Source organism: Paralichthys olivaceus, chromosome 12 (assembly GCF_024713975.1).
Source record: "Paralichthys olivaceus isolate ysfri-2021 chromosome 12, ASM2471397v2, whole genome shotgun sequence".
Taxonomy (NCBI): domain Eukaryota; kingdom Metazoa; phylum Chordata; class Actinopteri; order Pleuronectiformes; family Paralichthyidae; genus Paralichthys; species Paralichthys olivaceus.
In genome coordinates this window covers 16,197,599-16,214,644 of record NC_091104.1, presented here as the reverse complement: position 1 = coordinate 16,214,644, position 17,046 = coordinate 16,197,599, and the positions used below count along the sequence as shown (strand labels likewise).

General features: G+C 43.6%; 1 protein-coding gene across 2 annotated transcripts in view; it reads right to left on the bottom strand.

Annotated features, from left to right (window-relative positions):
* Positions 1-17,046, bottom strand: part of LOC109627899 (latent-transforming growth factor beta-binding protein 2) — an 84,484-nt gene that overhangs the window by 14,144 nt on the left and 53,294 nt on the right. For both annotated transcript variants that reach the window (XM_069535706.1, XM_069535707.1), the window contains exons 13-31: positions 16,355-16,374; positions 16,078-16,114; positions 15,534-15,605; positions 12,839-12,964; positions 12,188-12,316; positions 11,856-11,975; positions 11,427-11,546; positions 8,031-8,150; positions 7,721-7,843; positions 7,484-7,609; positions 7,245-7,370; positions 6,904-7,029; positions 6,580-6,705; positions 5,920-6,045; positions 4,852-4,977; positions 4,107-4,226; positions 3,829-3,954; positions 1,946-2,068; positions 1,180-1,308 (exon numbers count right to left, since the gene is read on the bottom strand). In XM_069535706.1, the coding sequence (XP_069391807.1) occupies positions 1,180-1,308; positions 1,946-2,068; positions 3,829-3,954; positions 4,107-4,226; positions 4,852-4,977; positions 5,920-6,045; positions 6,580-6,705; positions 6,904-7,029; positions 7,245-7,370; positions 7,484-7,609; positions 7,721-7,843; positions 8,031-8,150; positions 11,427-11,546; positions 11,856-11,975; positions 12,188-12,316; positions 12,839-12,964; positions 15,534-15,605; positions 16,078-16,114; positions 16,355-16,374 (2,121 nt within the window). The remainder of the gene's footprint in view (positions 1-1,179; positions 1,309-1,945; positions 2,069-3,828; positions 3,955-4,106; positions 4,227-4,851; positions 4,978-5,919; positions 6,046-6,579; positions 6,706-6,903; positions 7,030-7,244; positions 7,371-7,483; positions 7,610-7,720; positions 7,844-8,030; positions 8,151-11,426; positions 11,547-11,855; positions 11,976-12,187; positions 12,317-12,838; positions 12,965-15,533; positions 15,606-16,077; positions 16,115-16,354; positions 16,375-17,046) is intronic.

The window sequence follows — 17,046 nt, the reverse complement described above, 5'->3', positions numbered from 1 at the left end:
ACATCATAAAGTGCAGTGAGGAGGCAGCTGCACAAAGTCGGGATGAGGGTGATGGTCCGATCAGTCACTGATCAGCGCTGCAGCAGCATGTTCCCGCCTGATCTCCATCTGTTGATGGTCCAATAAAAACTGTGAGGTTACATGAAGCTGCACCAAGCTCCGAGTGCTCGTCTACAACCGCGACAGTCCCTGGTTCTTATTCAGTAACGCAAACAGATGAGTGAGGATGCAAACACTCCCCACAGTCAAACCACATCATGCAGACACACAGTCGCACACACATCATCCACAAACACCCACAGCTTCCAACACATCATTCCAATCTGATGCTCTCAGACTGCTTTCTCTTCTTGGCTTGTCAATCTCCAATGACTGTTTGGATCCTGTCTTAATGTGAGGAAAATATTTGGCCTCGTGTTTTCATCTTCCATAAACCCAACTTGTTGCTTTATGATTCTGTGAAGGCAACAACGACAAGCTACACACTGCTGGAAAATAAAGAGAGATAAACTAACATCCTTGTGCAAGAAACCACATTAATATTACAAGCTCAAGGTGTCTAATCCTGCCAGTAAACACACTGTAGGGCTTCATGTATTTTGGAGCTTGTGGGGATGAGTCTGTTGTTGCTGGCTGGTTGTGGGTCCAGATGTAGCACAAGTACAAACCCAGCCAGTCAACCTGTGTGAGCGGGCTGCTCCATGGGGCGTACAAAGAGGTAAGGGACCATATAAGCTGGCCTGACAATCCTATCCCCCTCTGCAAAGGAGATCAGATCAGGTTCCATCTTGTGTCTCTGCCAGAACCACTCCATTTGCTTCGTTGTCAGGAGAATGAGACTATTATCGGCTGCTGCATTGACAGTGCACTCCTTTTTCTAAAGTGCCCCAATTTCAGGGGCCACTTCTCCCCATCTCCCCCCCGGTCTGTGGTGCAGGAGGATCTCGAGTACCTGATAGCTTTTGATTCACATCGGGCTCTTTGTGTCTGCGTGCCAAACAGATAACATTATCTGTGCACAAACACAGACCCCTGAAGACTAGAGTGGTGAGTTGAGGCTCCTCTGTACTCTCTCTCACTCTATACTCCCTGGTAAATGGATCAAATCAGGGTACATGTATGATACAAGCCCAAAAACGTGTGTGCTAGTCTTTAACTACATGTGGTTTGACCGCTCACCACAGTCTTTGGCGTCTTCTCCCTCGAGGCCAGGCTGGCAGCCCATGAAACACCGGTAGGAGCCAATGGTGTTCTCGCAGCGCCAGGTACTACACACTGTGCTTCCAAACTCCTTGCACTCATCCTTGTCTGTGAAAAGACAGATCGAGAGAAGACGTTGGTTAGTGACTGACAAACAGAGGCACAAACACAACCACATGTGCAATCAGACACTAACACGGACGCATGCACCCCCGCACGCATGCTATCACTCCCTTTTCTGCTTCTCTGCTTTTAAAGTAATGGCCGGGAGTTGGCCAGGGGGCCTGTGGTGTAGCTGTCCTCAGTAAACGCAGCAGGCAACAGGAGTGGCCAAGAACAATATTATCACAGCAACCAAAGAACTTGTGAAGGAGCTAAAGAGAGACGTTCCAGAGGGAGAAACACCTCCTGCTCACAATGGGGTCATTCATGCTTCCCTCGGGGGAGAGGGAGTTCAGGGCTCCAGCCACGTAATCCAGGCACCCCTCAGTTCTGGAACCACGGAGGACCAACCTCCGAGCCAAGCTTGGACACTTTGAATGGAGCTCAGTCCCAACTGGTTATAAATAATCAATCATAGCAAACTGTGCTATACCAGTTATTCTAAAGTGTAAATGTAGTGGGACAATCAATCAACAGCTGTTGCAAAAATGCTGGTTTCAGATGCACAAAATATCAGGACAGTGTCAAAAATAACCATGATAGACACAAGAGGACATGACGAAGCAATTTTATTCCTCCTCACCTTCACAGTCAGCCATGTCGGCGTTGAACTTGAAACCAGTCTCACACAAGCACAAGAATGAGCCGTCGGTGTTGAGACACTGGCCCCGCATGCACACATTGTCTTTACTGCATTCATCCACATCTGAGGAGGGGAAAAGAGAAAGAGAAGGGAAGACAAATTAAGATGGATAATTAGAGAGAGGGTGGGACGACATTTGCTACATATTGATTATTGCTAAATATCCTCCATCCTTGGTAAATCCATAGGGAACACCACTCCTTTTCATAAGCATCACAAGAAGAATTCGTAATCAAGCTCTTGTCTGAGCACAAGATTCATTAGCCATTTTGAAACACTTAATGATATATTGGCAAACAGGAAACAAAAGAAGAAAAAAAACAACCTCTACCTCAACGTTTCAAGCTGAGAACATTTGCCTCCAACTCGTAAAAATTAATAATGAAAGCTGCATGCCTGATTAGCTGTGGATTGGTGGATAATTGCAGCATTACAACATAACTTGTTAGGTGTTCAGTCCTTGGGTAAAAGCTGAGGGAAAGGCAGGAAAGCAAAGGAAAAAAAAAAATCACATTCCAGTTTCCTTTTCCAAACTTTGATAATCAGATGAATCTTTCAGAGACGACAAGGCAAACACTCATTTGTTAAGAAAGGGAGAAAAGGAAATAAAACTTGAGCAATTACAAGCAAACATATAAATATGCTGTGGCTAGACAGCTTTGGAGTTGATTCAAGGACTTGAATTGACAGGCACAGCAAGTCTATGGCACAACCTAGTGATTTGGATTAAGCTTAGGTGTGTTTCAGTCTGCTGTCAGTCCTTTATTGCATATGTTCTGTTCTCTGGTTCTGCTGAAAGACAAGGCCCGGTCAAGGACAAGCACCACTTTGGCCTCACCTGACTAAAACCCATCCTTCATTCCCATAAACCCTCATATCCTCATCCTCCCTTCACCTCCCCCTGCAGGCTCATATCAGAGCGGTCTGGCTTTCATTGTGTCAGCACCGTACACACATTGGCAGACTCCAAGAAAATATACGACAACTGCTGATTTATAGGATAATTAGAGTCCAGTGTTTGTTGTGGCAGGAGGCCAAAGTACCTGATGCAGGCTGGGCAGTTTGCTCAGAGGCTGTGGATGATGTCTAAGGCAATATAAGTCTCAATGTTAGGAGGAACCCAGGTCGTCAGAGTCACCCTCATCCATTACAGGACCATGCCTGTTTCTCACTGCAGCCTGGACCCAGAGAGCTAACCCCACCTGCATCATATCTTACCCTACCTGTACCATATCATGACAGGATACTTCACCACCAGACATTCCCCTGTTTACTTAACTTCACCTCCTGCGCAAAAGAACCACCAGAAGCAACAGAATTTTTGATATCCAAGCCAAAGTTATTTCATGTATTTTGACAGCAAATGCTCTGGTTGGTTGAAAGAGAAAAGTCTTTCTAAGCTGATGATCACGCAACACTTATTTTCCCCCCATCGCTGTGACCAAAGGGTTAATGGGTGCGGCTGGAATAACATCACGCTGATGTCCGTGCTGAGAGCAAGCGAGCAAGCAAGCTGAGACAGTTTATGAAGCCATGGCCCATTACACAGAAAGGCACCCATGCCAGGGGTCCCAAGCCGGTCCTCAGCGCCCAGGGCAGTATGGTGGGGACACTGTCTGTCAGTCTGTCTGCACTGAGGGAAGACACTTGAACAAGCCAGCAAGGATACTGTAAAATGACTTAAGCAATATCTACAAAGAACCATTATTGCATTATTACCGACTTTCTCCTTTGTTGACTCTGCCTCACCCAATTACACAAAACCTATAAAATGATCATTTTCCCATTACTGTTACTGTTACTGCTGCAGTGTGTTACTGTACCTTGGCAGCCGGTCCTTCCATTGATGGTGGTGTAACCATCAGGACAGACGCATGTGTAGGAGCCCTCAGTGTTAACACAGTCTCCTTCTCCGCAGATCCCCACAGTGGTTAAGCACTCGTTGATATCTGTCACACAGGAGCACAAACATACACACACAGCTGTGTCAAGATGCCAGCATGAGGTAAGCCACAAGAAATGGTTAACCACTAATGGTATATACACGTGTCAGATGATCCACGCTGCATATTGTATGTGTGTGTGTATATATGTAGTGTACCTCTGCAGAATGTCCCATCCTCCAGCTCCAGACCAACAGGGCAGGAGCAGCTGAAGGACCCAACAGTGTTGTTGCACTGGCCTCCGAAACACAGGCTGGTGTCCTCACACTCGTTCACATCTGCATTGATACAAACACAGACGTCATCAGGATGACACATGAAAATCACTGGGTCTCACTTCAAATTTTCCCAAGTTAAGTCACTTGGATAACAAGTTTCCAGACCACAACAAACATGGTATTGACTAATTCTTATTGCAGTCCACTGGAACACATGACTGTGAGGTAGACTGCACAGTTGTTGTGTATTTAAAATTATCAACAAGGTCCCAACTAAAACACAGGAATGTGACAGGAATGAACTTGAATATGTTTCGTTACTTAAAACCCATGCTAAACTCTAGAGATAATGTGTTTCACAAGACTTGGCAGTCTTTCTTGTGTTGGATTTGATATTTCCACAGTTCTAGACGGTGTTGAAACATAGAATTCCTGATGAGGGTGCTTGTCATATATGTTAAATTATCCTATATTGTATAATGCACCAGTTTTTCCTGCAGATTTATTTGTGAGAAGACATTGTTGTTTTTAGCAGTTTATTTGATTTTATTATTATTATATCTATAAATGTATTAAAGTGTGGGGGGACACCCTGAAAGAGTTCCATTTTCTTGTTCTGGAAAAAAAATAAAAAATTGGGAGAAAAACCATCAGTGACCGCAGTGAAGCACCCACTGTACTGTACCTTCACATGAGAGGCCGTTGGGTGCCACTGTGAAGCCCTGGTCACAGGCCATGCAGGAGAAGGAGCCCACTATATTGGTGCAAACACCCATGGGGCAAACACCTAGGGTCTGGCACTCATCGATGTCTGCGACACAGTAGAAGAAGAAGAAAAAGGTTACCTATAGGTTATCCTACGAAGCAAAGGGACCTCTAGAGTCCACTTTTTTATAATTTACTTGCTTATCTGGTATAAATTATTAATGGCCATGTGTGACTCAGCCCAACGCACAGCAGGCAAAGCCCTCTTTATTAAAATGCACTGACAGTGTTTTATTAAGAAGGGTGGAAAGATAAGTATGCAGGATGGTCACTGAATCCAAAACAGCATGCTATTACAGGTGGCGTATAATTACTGTATCTACAAACAGTCACTGGCTCGCTGTTACGTGAACATTGGAAATTCCTCGAGATGGTACAGATTGTATTTCTTAGGGAGAAAATAGTGCGGGCCATTGTTAAGTGATTGAGACCGCTGCGTTTTTGCCTTCGGGTGAACAGACTGAGTTCAACAGGGCGAGCTCATGGAAGGCAAGGGGATTGGTTGACTTCATTTCAGATTAAGCCCTTAATATTTTCCATGGCATCAGACACATCCATTAAAATCCTATCAGAGGCTGACTTGGACCCAGGCTTGTTTTGTAAAATGTTCTCCCAGCACAAAGACACATATCAGCGGGGGATCGTCCTCTCAGGCTAGATCCGCACTTCACATTCAACAACACACCGCAGTATATATGACCAACTGAGGCCATGTTTGAATCCATTTAAATAATCATTTCTGTGCTGCTTCCCATGAAGTCATGACAGATCTAAACTCCCTGCATTCGCCAAAGCGGCCGTTTCACTGCATTGATCTCATAAATCATGTCATGACAGATTACTGAGTACTGTAAAGATTTTCTGTAATCATGATCTCGGTCTAATGCAGTCCTCTGTTACTGTTGTCCATCTTGACCCCAGGCACAACTTGAACTATCCGAGGAATAAACTACCCGGAGCAGGTAGGTAAATACAGATGTGGTTTTACCCTCGCAGCTGTGACCGTCCTCAGACAGTTGCAGACCAGGTTCACAGCTCCTGCAGGTGTAAGATCCTGGGGTGTTCAAGCACAGCTGGCCCGGGCACACGTTAGCTATCAAGCACTCATCCACATCTGGACACAAATACACAGACACATCATAGCACAGATTATCATCTCTGGCTTCAAATAAATAAAACCCACCAGATGCAATCAGTTACATCGATAATCATTGGAACTAGGAATTACAAATGTCGACACCTCTATCATTTTAGCTGAGCGATCCACGGGACATTCGCCTGACATCATCTTGTTCTATTTGAGTGCTGGTGTTACATTGTGTTGAGCAAGGATTAAATGAGTGGTGCCAGAGGCGGAGCGGTCCACGTTCCAGCTATGATGTGATGTCTAGAAGGAGTATTTTGGGATTTTGCACACAGATGAAGCGGCTTTCGGTCCAAGCTGTCACACCTGATGCTGTTTACACACCAGCTGGGAAACATGTTCAACAGAGCTGGCACAATCCCCCCCTAACTGCGACATCACTGAGTATTAAATCATGGTCTGGTATTGAATAAAAGAATAGAGGAAGAAACACACACACACCTGTGCTCAACTATACAAACATAAGAAAGCACATTCCTGAACAAACAAAGCCAAAAGTCTCACCATCGCACTGCTGTCCGTCCTCAGACACTCTGAAACCCGGTTGACAGATGATACATGTGAAGGAACCCTGCGTGTTAGTACATGTTCCCATGGGGCATGTATTGGGCAGTGCACACTCGTCAATATCTGGAGTGAAACAAAACACACTGTTAGACATTCTCTGCAGGACTGGGAATTCTCCACAGCCAAGAAAAAAAGATCCAAATTCATGAAGAAAGGCAATAGCAACTTTCACCAACAGAGTTAAATCTATGAGCCTGAATTTCAGCTACATGTGGTTTTATGCAGGGATCCATTTAAATGAGTGGTGCTGAGTGAACCAACCTTCACATAACTCCCCGTCATATGATACCCTGTACCCTGTGGGGCAGTTCTCACAGGTGTAAGAGCCTTCCGAGTTGAGACAGATCCCATTGGCACAGGCAGACAGGGACTGGCACTCATCGATATCTATGGGTAACACACACACACACACACACACACACACACACACACACACACACACACCAGCACAGATATGGTTGGATATCACTGAAAGTTTGTGGAGGGAACTCAGTTGCACAACAAAAGATTGTTATTGTTGAATTGACAAACTACCCAGAGGTGTTGTGCAAACAGTCGTGACAAGAGTGATTTATGCCGAATAAGTTGGCAACTGGATTTACCTTCACATCTCTGCCTGTCTTGAGACACCCTGTAGCCAGCCTTACACCTGGTGCAGGTGTAGGATCCCTGCGTGTTGGCACACACTCCACCGAGACACAAGTCACCCTGGGCACACTCATCCACATCTGAAAACAAAAAGACCAAATTCACCACAAATGTGGAGACAAATCCTCACCATCTACGCACGTTTGTTGAAAACTGCACTTCAGTGTAAATCACTAGACAGCAGATTTCATACCTTCACATCTCAATCCATCAGCTGACGGTACAAATCCGTGCCTGCAGTTCTGGCAAGTGTAAGAACCTGCCGTGTTGATGCACATCCCTGAAGGGCATGTGTTCCCAGTTTCGCACTCATTGACATCTAACAGAGAAACAATTTGCTGACATTAATCCACTGTCAGAGGAGCTCCACGAGCAGAGGAGTTTGCAGTGATGAGTTACACCCAACAGCTCTAGATAATCCTTTACAGACCTTCACAAGCTTTGCTGTCTGAGGTGGCTTGGTAACCATGGTTACAAGTGCATTTGTGGTCGCCGTCCAGATTGACACAGTGGCCGTGGAGACAGACTCCTGGGAGCACACACTCGTCCACATCTGGAGGGATGATGTAGAGGGAAAAAAGAGGGGCCACAGAAAATAAAGACAACTGTAAACTCTTTGTAGCCGTTTTATAAACCTTCAATGGTGCCACAAAGCTTCTGTAGTAGCACTGTGGAGAACCATTCACAGACCCGTTACTTTGACATGGACCATTAATAATGTTCTTCTGACAAACACTTACCCTGGCAAATGTTGTCTGGTGAGACTTTGTAGCCTTGGAAACAGTTGCACCTATAGGAGCCCTCTGTGTTGACACACCTACCGCTGCCACACACTGTTTGGTTCAAGCACTCGTTTACATCTGAGGACAGAGGGTAGCAGCATTGTGGAATAAAAGCATTAAAAACTTACATTATAAAGAGACATATGATGCAAATTTTCTCTCCTCTGGTGTCTTTTTAGGTTTTTGGTGTAGCTATGTAAAAGGTCTGCAAGTTAAAAAGTCCATAGACTGCAGTTAAGGGAGCTCTGGTTTTTCTGAACATAAGAACATGAAAACCTTTTCAAGAATATGGCTCTTTGGCTCCTAAACAACTGCCCCATATCTCTGAATAATCCACAGACATCACTGTTAAGGACAATTTCTTTGGTGGAAGTTCGCACCAGTGGAAACTAGTTATAACAAACAGCAAGTAGTGAGGAATAATTAGTTTAGCTCCATATCAGTGTTGCCACATGGCTTATTGCTAAAAGAGAGAAAACCCTTTTTGTACTTTTGGTGAACCAACCCTTCAACGTAAGATTTAACATAAGATACAAAGTTGACAAAGCCGGTGGGAAAATTGAGCTTTTCCAGCATGAAACAAAGTTAAGATACAGAAAATATAAATAAAGAGCTGTGTACATACTGAAGGCTGTATAAGCATATAACTGCAGTAAAGGGGAAACAATCAGATCATAATTAGAGTTTAAAATGACTACAAACAGCAGCCATTAAATCACATCAGTGCACAGACCCAAACCTCATTCATGAAGGCCTTTTACTACTTGCGGCAGTAGCTGTCTTTTCCACTTCATGAGTCAAACCAGTTGACCCAAGGATTATGTGGAAAACCTCATGCAGAAATAATGTTTTATAGTGGAATTTACCAAGTGTTAACTATGGCAGGTTTTTTTCAGGTTACATGAAGAGCGTGGAGAGAGAGAAACTGATGTCTCAGTATGTGAAACAGACAGAGGGGATGAGTTTTAAAGAGGAAGGGAAAGAAGGGGGGAGGAAGGAAGAGTGAATGAGGTGGAGAGAGGACGTAAGTGAGAGGTGACAGAGATTCTGAACCCGAGTGAAAACACAGCGAGCGAGTCACAGACTGGGTTTTGTTTGCCTGCTCGTGGGCACTGCCAGAAATCTGTCAGTGTGGCCCAATGGTTTGTTTCTGCAATCATCCGGCATCTCTCAAGCATCCACGATAAGCCTTGACAGGGGAATGGGGCTGTTTTCTCTATCGCACTAACAATTAGGCTTATCCATGATTCGGCCAATTAGGAACAAACTACTGAGCTACTGTCAATTGACTGAAGAAAATAGTGCAAACCCAGCACTCATGTTGTTTGCTGCGACTCCTACAGCACCAGATGTATACTGTGTGGCTGTTAGTGCATCTTTACAGAGAAAATATTTACCTCCAGTGATAGACCTCATTTACAGAGTTCCTCTAAGTTACTATATATATGGTAGAGAATTACCCAAACTGAATAATACTAGTGGTCTTACAAACAGAAAAGTAGTTAAAATGGTCTTCTTTGTAGACAAGGGACTCAAGAAACTTTAAACAAGGGCACCGGTTGTCAGATTCACTAAGTAATTGATTTAAAGTACTGGGGAAGTAAATTTCCATATTTTCCATTCCCCATTTGGTCTTTAAGATTTTCACATTTCTGGAATTCTCCCTCCCGGAGCTTAGGTTTCAAAACAAATTAGTGGGGCGCATGGTCTTAAAGAGGGGATGTGGTATGAGTAACACCAGTCGGGATGTTATGTAACAGCGACATTCAGGCAGGGACGCTGCTGGCCTGTTAGCCTAAAAGCAACGCACACTAAATGTAGTTTGTTGTCCATTTGTTTACTCAAATCTAATAATCTGCAGTGGACTGTGACAAGACTATGGGTGAGTGATAGAAGCTATTTGTGGGTCGAGACCTCTTTGCTGCCTTGAATTGACCTATTCATCCATCTCCTCTGAGCGTTCAGTCCTCTCACCTCGTCCGGCTGTGGTAATGAAGCCTTGCTGGCCTCCGCCGGACCCCAGAGTACAGTGGCCAGAGATCTCTAACAATAATAGGCTGTTTGTTCAAGGCTGTGGCCAAGAGAAAATATTTGGACTCTCCCGAATTGAAGTATTATAAACAGTCTTTTTACGGGGGCCAGTGATATCGAAAGATCAGCAATAACACAGTGAATGTGTTTAAACAATATTGAGGATATTCAGAGGCTGCTGGGTGAAGGAGTGGATATATCATACATGGACACTCTGAATGAGGAGAGAGGGTGGAGGGCTGTGCTAAGTCCACAATCACTGAGACTTTGGTCTGTGTCATGTGGGCCCAGTAGTGGACATAATCCTCCAATATAAAATCTTTTAAAGCATTAAATAAAATATGTATTATATAATTTAGGCTACATCAATGCAACTATGTTTTCGTTTGAAAACACTGTTTGGAAAGACAACAGGGTCATGCATGTAATTGATTATCCATGTTGCATTCTACACTGGTAGCTGAGGCTAATGCAAGTTGTTTTCTTCTGGAAGGGAGACATATGATAGGACCCTGATGAACGCTGCCCCAGAGTTTAAAAACTAAAAAGGGGTCAGCAGTATTTCCATGTTTCTCTGTTTTAGCTGCATGAGTATCTGTAGCAGAGTTGATGTATTTTCAAATTAAAAAGTAGTAATATGGATGCAGTCTTAGTGTCCCTAATTTAGTTTGTGCTATTAAGTTAACTGAACTGCATCATAGGCTTGGTTAAAGTTAACCTAATACAGGAACCTTGTACGAATTGGAAAATTCATGCTTCTGCATCGAAGCTATGTCGTAGGTATGTATGTAGCCTACACACAGGGCCAAGCGTTCATAGTTGTGTGCGGGTGTGTGTGAGTCGTGCTGCAATTACGCCGCCAAAGCACTAGTATGTCGGTGTTGAGTGTCTTCCGGTTTCTGGTCGGCTTGTTGACAAATTCTCTTGCGTCTCTGTTTACTTCTACTTTGAACGATGGCAAGTGTTTTCATATTGAAGTTGGAGCTGACAGATGTTGAAGAGCAATTACTTCTTTGCAACGAAGAAAATGAAACCGTCGTCCGTGTTCGATCCTTCAACTCAATTAAAAAATGGCTGGAAATGGGCACTACCATGCAGACCAATCACAGCTCTTGTGGTCTGATCACGTCGACGCATAGTTACATTTTCGGGGGGTACATTTTAGGGCGTAGGGCACTGCGTAGTGTAAACGTCTGTCTGGACCCAGAAGCATGTATTGGGTTAAAGAAGGGAAACCAGCCTATTTCCATTCATTGGTCAGAAAAACCCTCAGGAATTTGCGTAGTGCTGCTGATGCTATGATGGGTTGTGAGGCTGTCTTACCCTGACATCTTCCACTGACAGACCTGAAGCCCAAGTCACAGGCCTGGCACTGGAAGGACCCGGGAGTGTTGACGCAGGCGCCGTCGGGACAGGAGCTGGGATCTCTGCACTCGTCCACATCTGCTCGGGGAGAAGGTGGAACATGAAAATAATCATTCGAATTAGTTTATTACTTAAACAATGTCCACATGCATGGAATAAAGTGTGCGTAAGCTCACAAATGCTAATATATACAAACACACAATTTCTCTGTCACGAACTGAGCATAGCTTTCACATAGTTCTCTTCCTGGCTTCCACTAGAGGAAAATAAATGTGTTTTGTTACTGAGCTACATATTAACTCATGGCAGCTAACAAATGGGTCTGGCTAACGTTGTGCTGTTATATGAACTTGAGTGTGTGTGTAGGTGCTTGTGCATTCATGTCACCTTCGCAGAGGCCTCTCCAAGACTTGGCGTAGCCACTGTTGCATTCACAGGTGTAAGATCCTTCTGTGTTGACGCAGTCACCATTCTGGCACTTGTTGGGCATGCTGCACTCGTTAATGTCTGCCAATTTGAATGAAAACCAAGGAGAGCGGAAAAGAAAGTGACTATTGTGTTCCACGACATTAATTAGGAAAGGATGCTTTTTAAAATGAAGAGCACTGACAGACGAGACCTTGCGTTGCTCGAACAGAGAGTTAGCTAAGAGCAGCCTGTGATGACTTTCATCCACTGGGAACATTTTATCTCTTGCTATCACGTGGGCTGTGTCTCACCTTGACAGAACTTCCTGTTCTGGGTGATAACCTGGCTGTAGCCGCTGTGGCACTGGCAGATGTAGGACCCATAGTTGTTTATGCAGCGGCCCTTCCCTTCACATGGGTCCTCGTCACACTCATTCACATCTGTGATGGGAGACGGAGAAAGAGGGTAAAGACAGAGAATGAGGGTACTGTATATCGAATGTGACACCATAGAGCAGTTTCACTTCACCAGGAAAGACAGTTCACTTGCCGAGTCCTGACTTTGGAGCTTCTCTACAAATGACATTCCTCAGCGATGGGACTGAGCCGAGCCGGGCGGAGCAGAGGCTCCGGCCAAGGCCTTCACTGTGAGGTTAGGATCGCAAAACACTGTGGCAGCTCTTTGGACGGCCTGCACGCTGTTGTCAGGCATCACGGATTGGGTCAACATAAACAAACGGATCCCTTTCACTTTGGCTTGCTCCATTTCTCGAGGCTTCTGTGCCGTGTAATGTTTGGTGTTGAAGAATTACTTGTGCTGATGATAGACAGCGCCACTGGGGCCTCTGGTTTAAGGTGTGTGTGTGTGTGTGTGTGTGTGTGCCCCCTCCTTCCTCCCTCTGAGTGCCCAACCGTCCCCCCTGTCTCACCCCGTCTCCCTCCCTCTCTCTCTCTGTTTCTTACCAATGCAGTTGGTCTGCAGGGCGCTGAGCTTGAATCCCAGCTCACACTGGCAGGTGTAGCCAGTCTGCACAGGAATACATTTCCCATGTCCGCAGATGGTGGGGATGGTGGCACACTTGTCAGTCCCTAAAAGAAAACCCACAGAGATATGCAAAGTCATTACTCAGAAAGCAGACATTTTTTTCTTTTTTTTTTACCACGGGTTACACAACATTACAAACACTGTAAAAAATGAAAAGAGCATTCCAGTAACACATGTTGTTCTGCATGGGAACCCATCTTGCTGTTTTATAGATGGTTCCTGGACAAGAGGACAGGTTTTACAGCACTGCAGTGATCTAACAGGTGGTGTGGAGCACTGAGGAAGGGGTTGAGAATAACAGGTCACGCACAGTAGAGCTTGACATCAGTGTTGTTCTTGTATCTCTATAGTTTAAATGGACTGTGGTAAAACAGAGACACTGAGCTGGGCCCCTGTGTATACGACCGAGGAGGACAAAACTAACAACGGCGTGTCTTTTTCTACAGGATTACTGTAAATTCACCCAATTGCTCTTCACACTCTCTCACCATCACCCAAATACTTTCACTCTGTCTTCTTCCTCCATTACTCATAAACCTGGCCTCTGTCCACTCAGGATAGCTTCCCTGTCCAAAAGGCACACTCTTTCTTGGTCCCTCGCCCTCTCACCCTCTGTGCAGTGCTGCATCTTCAAGCCAACTTGGCTTTTGAGAAAAGGGGTCAAATGAAAGCACAATACAAGCTCTCCCCAGCCTAACTTTGGGTCATCTTGCAAAAATGCCTCATGAGATACATCACTTGTCTGCCAGGAGTTGACAGAAAGCATAAAAAATGAAGAGCTCAGCTTCATGCTGTTGTAGTACATGGCTGACCTACAGCTCTATAGCCACCCGGTGCTTTTAGATTTGTATCCCTTGTAATAAGCTGCTTTGCATCAGTTCTTTTTGTTTGTAAACTAATCTGAGGAATTGCTAATTATTAGCTGACATTATTGTGTATCAGATTTATTGAAAAGTTTTGTATTCCAATAAAAGTTATCAACTGTCCATTTTTCATTGCTTAGCAATTTTCAGTTACATATACATTTATATTGTATTTACTTTTTCAGGATGTTTCAAGGCTTGTTTGGTACCGATTAAGCTTAATAATATTCTTCTTTATTTTAGAGAATAATGAGCTGGAGGAGTTTGGTATCCTGCTGGTAGTAGGAGACAGACAGAATATTTTAGAGCAGGGAGTCAAACACATGAAAAAGTCATTACAGACGTATAGTGTTTTTCTATGATTTTATAGGTTGACTGTGAACTGTTTGCTGGTTCACGGTTGTGAGTTTGGGACTGATTGCTGCTGACGAGGTGTGTATTTTCCTGGACATGAGCTAGCTGCGTTTGCTAGATTTCCACCATAGTCAGTAAGACACTGGTTGCAATTGTTGATGACAGTGGAGCCTGTGGTCGGGAGAATCTTCAGTGGTCGTGGTGCTGAGGATCGTCTGCTGTCAGTCAGTGCTCATTGCTGCCGTTCAGCTGCAGACTAAAATAAGTCTGGCGACTGTGATTTGTATGTACTTGTTGTTGCGGCTGTTCTCAATCTGTGAGAAGGTAATAAGTGATGTTTTAAACATTCCTTGTCAGTGTCCTGAATCACTGAAATCAGTTCATTCCAAAAAATTGCTCACCAAGTCTTTCAATCTTGGACCAGGGCTCTGACTGTGTAGCCTCACTAACTGAGCTGAAACATGGCAGAACAATGTAAAGATTCTTCATGATCCCTGGTTGCTGTTGCTCTTTGACTTACAAGTTTTAATGTTTCCTTGATGAATAATAAGTTCAAACACTGGTTTTTAATGACCTTTAAGTTTTTGATCTACAATTTGGCATAACTCTTGAACTTGCTGGGCCTGATTCTGGCCATTTGAGCAGTTGACTATCACTCGAGGGTCATGAGAACAAATCATTTAATTTTATCAGGGAAGTCTATCAAAACAACAATTAACTTTAAAGTGTGCATTTGTGTTCATGAGGAATTTATCAGCTTAGCGAAAAGTCCTTGTCGTCTCATTTCAGGAAGTGATACCGCTAATGAATGAGATGTTTGAGAAAGACATGAGACTAAGCATTGCTGTCCTGTTCCTTCATGAGCTCAAACAATGAGCATGCCTACGAACCTTAAGAACAAACTAAAATGTGCACTCAGGTTTACACAGAGTGAAGATGAAATTTCCTTGCTCTGTTCTGTTTTATTTTAGTATTTGGTTGTTCTGTATTTTGATAGGTGGATTTTCAGTTCAGTTATTCAAGGTTGATATTGTGTTTGTGCTGTTGTTTCTCATCACACTCTGTACAACTGAAGAGGTTGATTCTTATATTGCTTAGGTAAAAATCATACTGGCTTTTTGAAACCAGGATTCCTTCACTTTTCATTAACTATTGGCATGGTCACACACAGTGAAAGTGCAACAGGAAGCAAATGTTTTAATCGTCTCCTTGCTTGCAGAGATTGGACAAACAGGCAAAGCCCTACGAGTCACAGTTTACGATTTATTATCAAGGAAATGTCTCTGTACTTGAGTTTGATACTCTGTTGAGTGCTGAGCCTGTGGTGAAAAGTGTCACACTAGTGTTTCAAAAAAAGCCACAGTGTTTAACAAGTGTATTCTAACGTGTATTTTACCTCTGGATGGCTGCGTTTCAGTTGAGTCCCTTGAATCTGGACTCAGGTTGATGGAGGAATCTGGAGAAGTGTCTGTGAAGAGGGATCGAGGAAGCAGGTGAGTGCAAGTACAAAAAACCTTGCTAACGCTGCCTCAATCATTCTCCACTAACATTACGACTTGTTTTCCCAGCCACTACTGCCTCAGGTGTCACTCACTAGGCAGCTGGATAAAAATGATACACTCTTTTCTTTGGGCTGAAAACAGTATGATGACTAAAGTAAATCAAGTCGACTCATTGTATGTTGATAATCTTCCAACTTTAATGTTGATGTTTTCACTGGCTTGAGGGTAGAGAACTGAGACTGCCACCACAGTGCAGGAGTGAGCAATTTATAGAAAAACACATCACACGTCTGTGTATGAGTGAAACTACTATTTGCCCTTGAGCTTAGACATGGAAAGTAAAACCACAAGAATTAAACAGCAGCGTTCAGGCATTTGTCAAGTGAAGACGAAGTAGTGTTATATGATCTGTGTGAGTAAAGTTGAGGGAAAAAATACCTGGATATTTCAGGGGTGAGTCAGTCACAACAGCTGGCTGAAAAACAAGCAAATATTACTTGTCAAAAAATTGATATTTGTTATATTTTTCATATTAATACAGTATGTCTGCTTTTTCCATTATATTTACTTCTAATTAGCTGTGTGTATCCACCAAAATGTGGTCTGGATAAGTTACATAATCATAAACAAACTCTCCAGCTGAGATAGCTAGAGCATATCCTTTTTAAGATAAACATGGAAAAGGACAAGGGGCTGAAAGGGAGGCAGAACTTACCGGGATCAGAATTTCCACATCTGCCATTAGACAGAGAGAAGAGGAAAAAGTTTATCAGTGGCAAAAGTTCACATTTACAAGTACCATTACATACACAAAAACTTATGTACTCCACATTCAGCTTTGGAGGTGTTTAACTCTAATAAAACAAAGCTTACAGTACATTTATCTTGAAGGCCAGACAGAGAAAGTTGTTTCATAAAAGCAGTGCAGACTGCTGGCTAAAGAAAAATGCAAAGAGAGAGACGAGGAAACAGATATCGCTGATAATGAAGACAAAAATCTCTAAATATTTACATAATTGTCTGCTCGCATTAATCAAATCTTGTAGCGGTGCCAGTAAAGTATCACACAGGCATTAAATCAGAAAGATAGATTTGCAGATAATCCCAAGGATTTAGATGTATGGCTGATGTGGATTACTCGTGTGCATCACAGTTATGCTCACAGGGATTTTGTGTGGATGGATGGCAAACATGACTACTCCTCCGAATATGTTCGACCTTGGATCAAGCATATATTTGTAGAGCTCAAAACATCCTGTTGATGTTTGGATTCTAACAGAAGAAGCTAATCCATTTACATCCTGTGAGAGAGAAATTCCTATTGTGTAATGACTCAGCTGCCTGGCACTGTTTATGCCATGGGTTGTGGTAAAAATATCAAAGTGGTAAAGTGAATACCATGTTTGG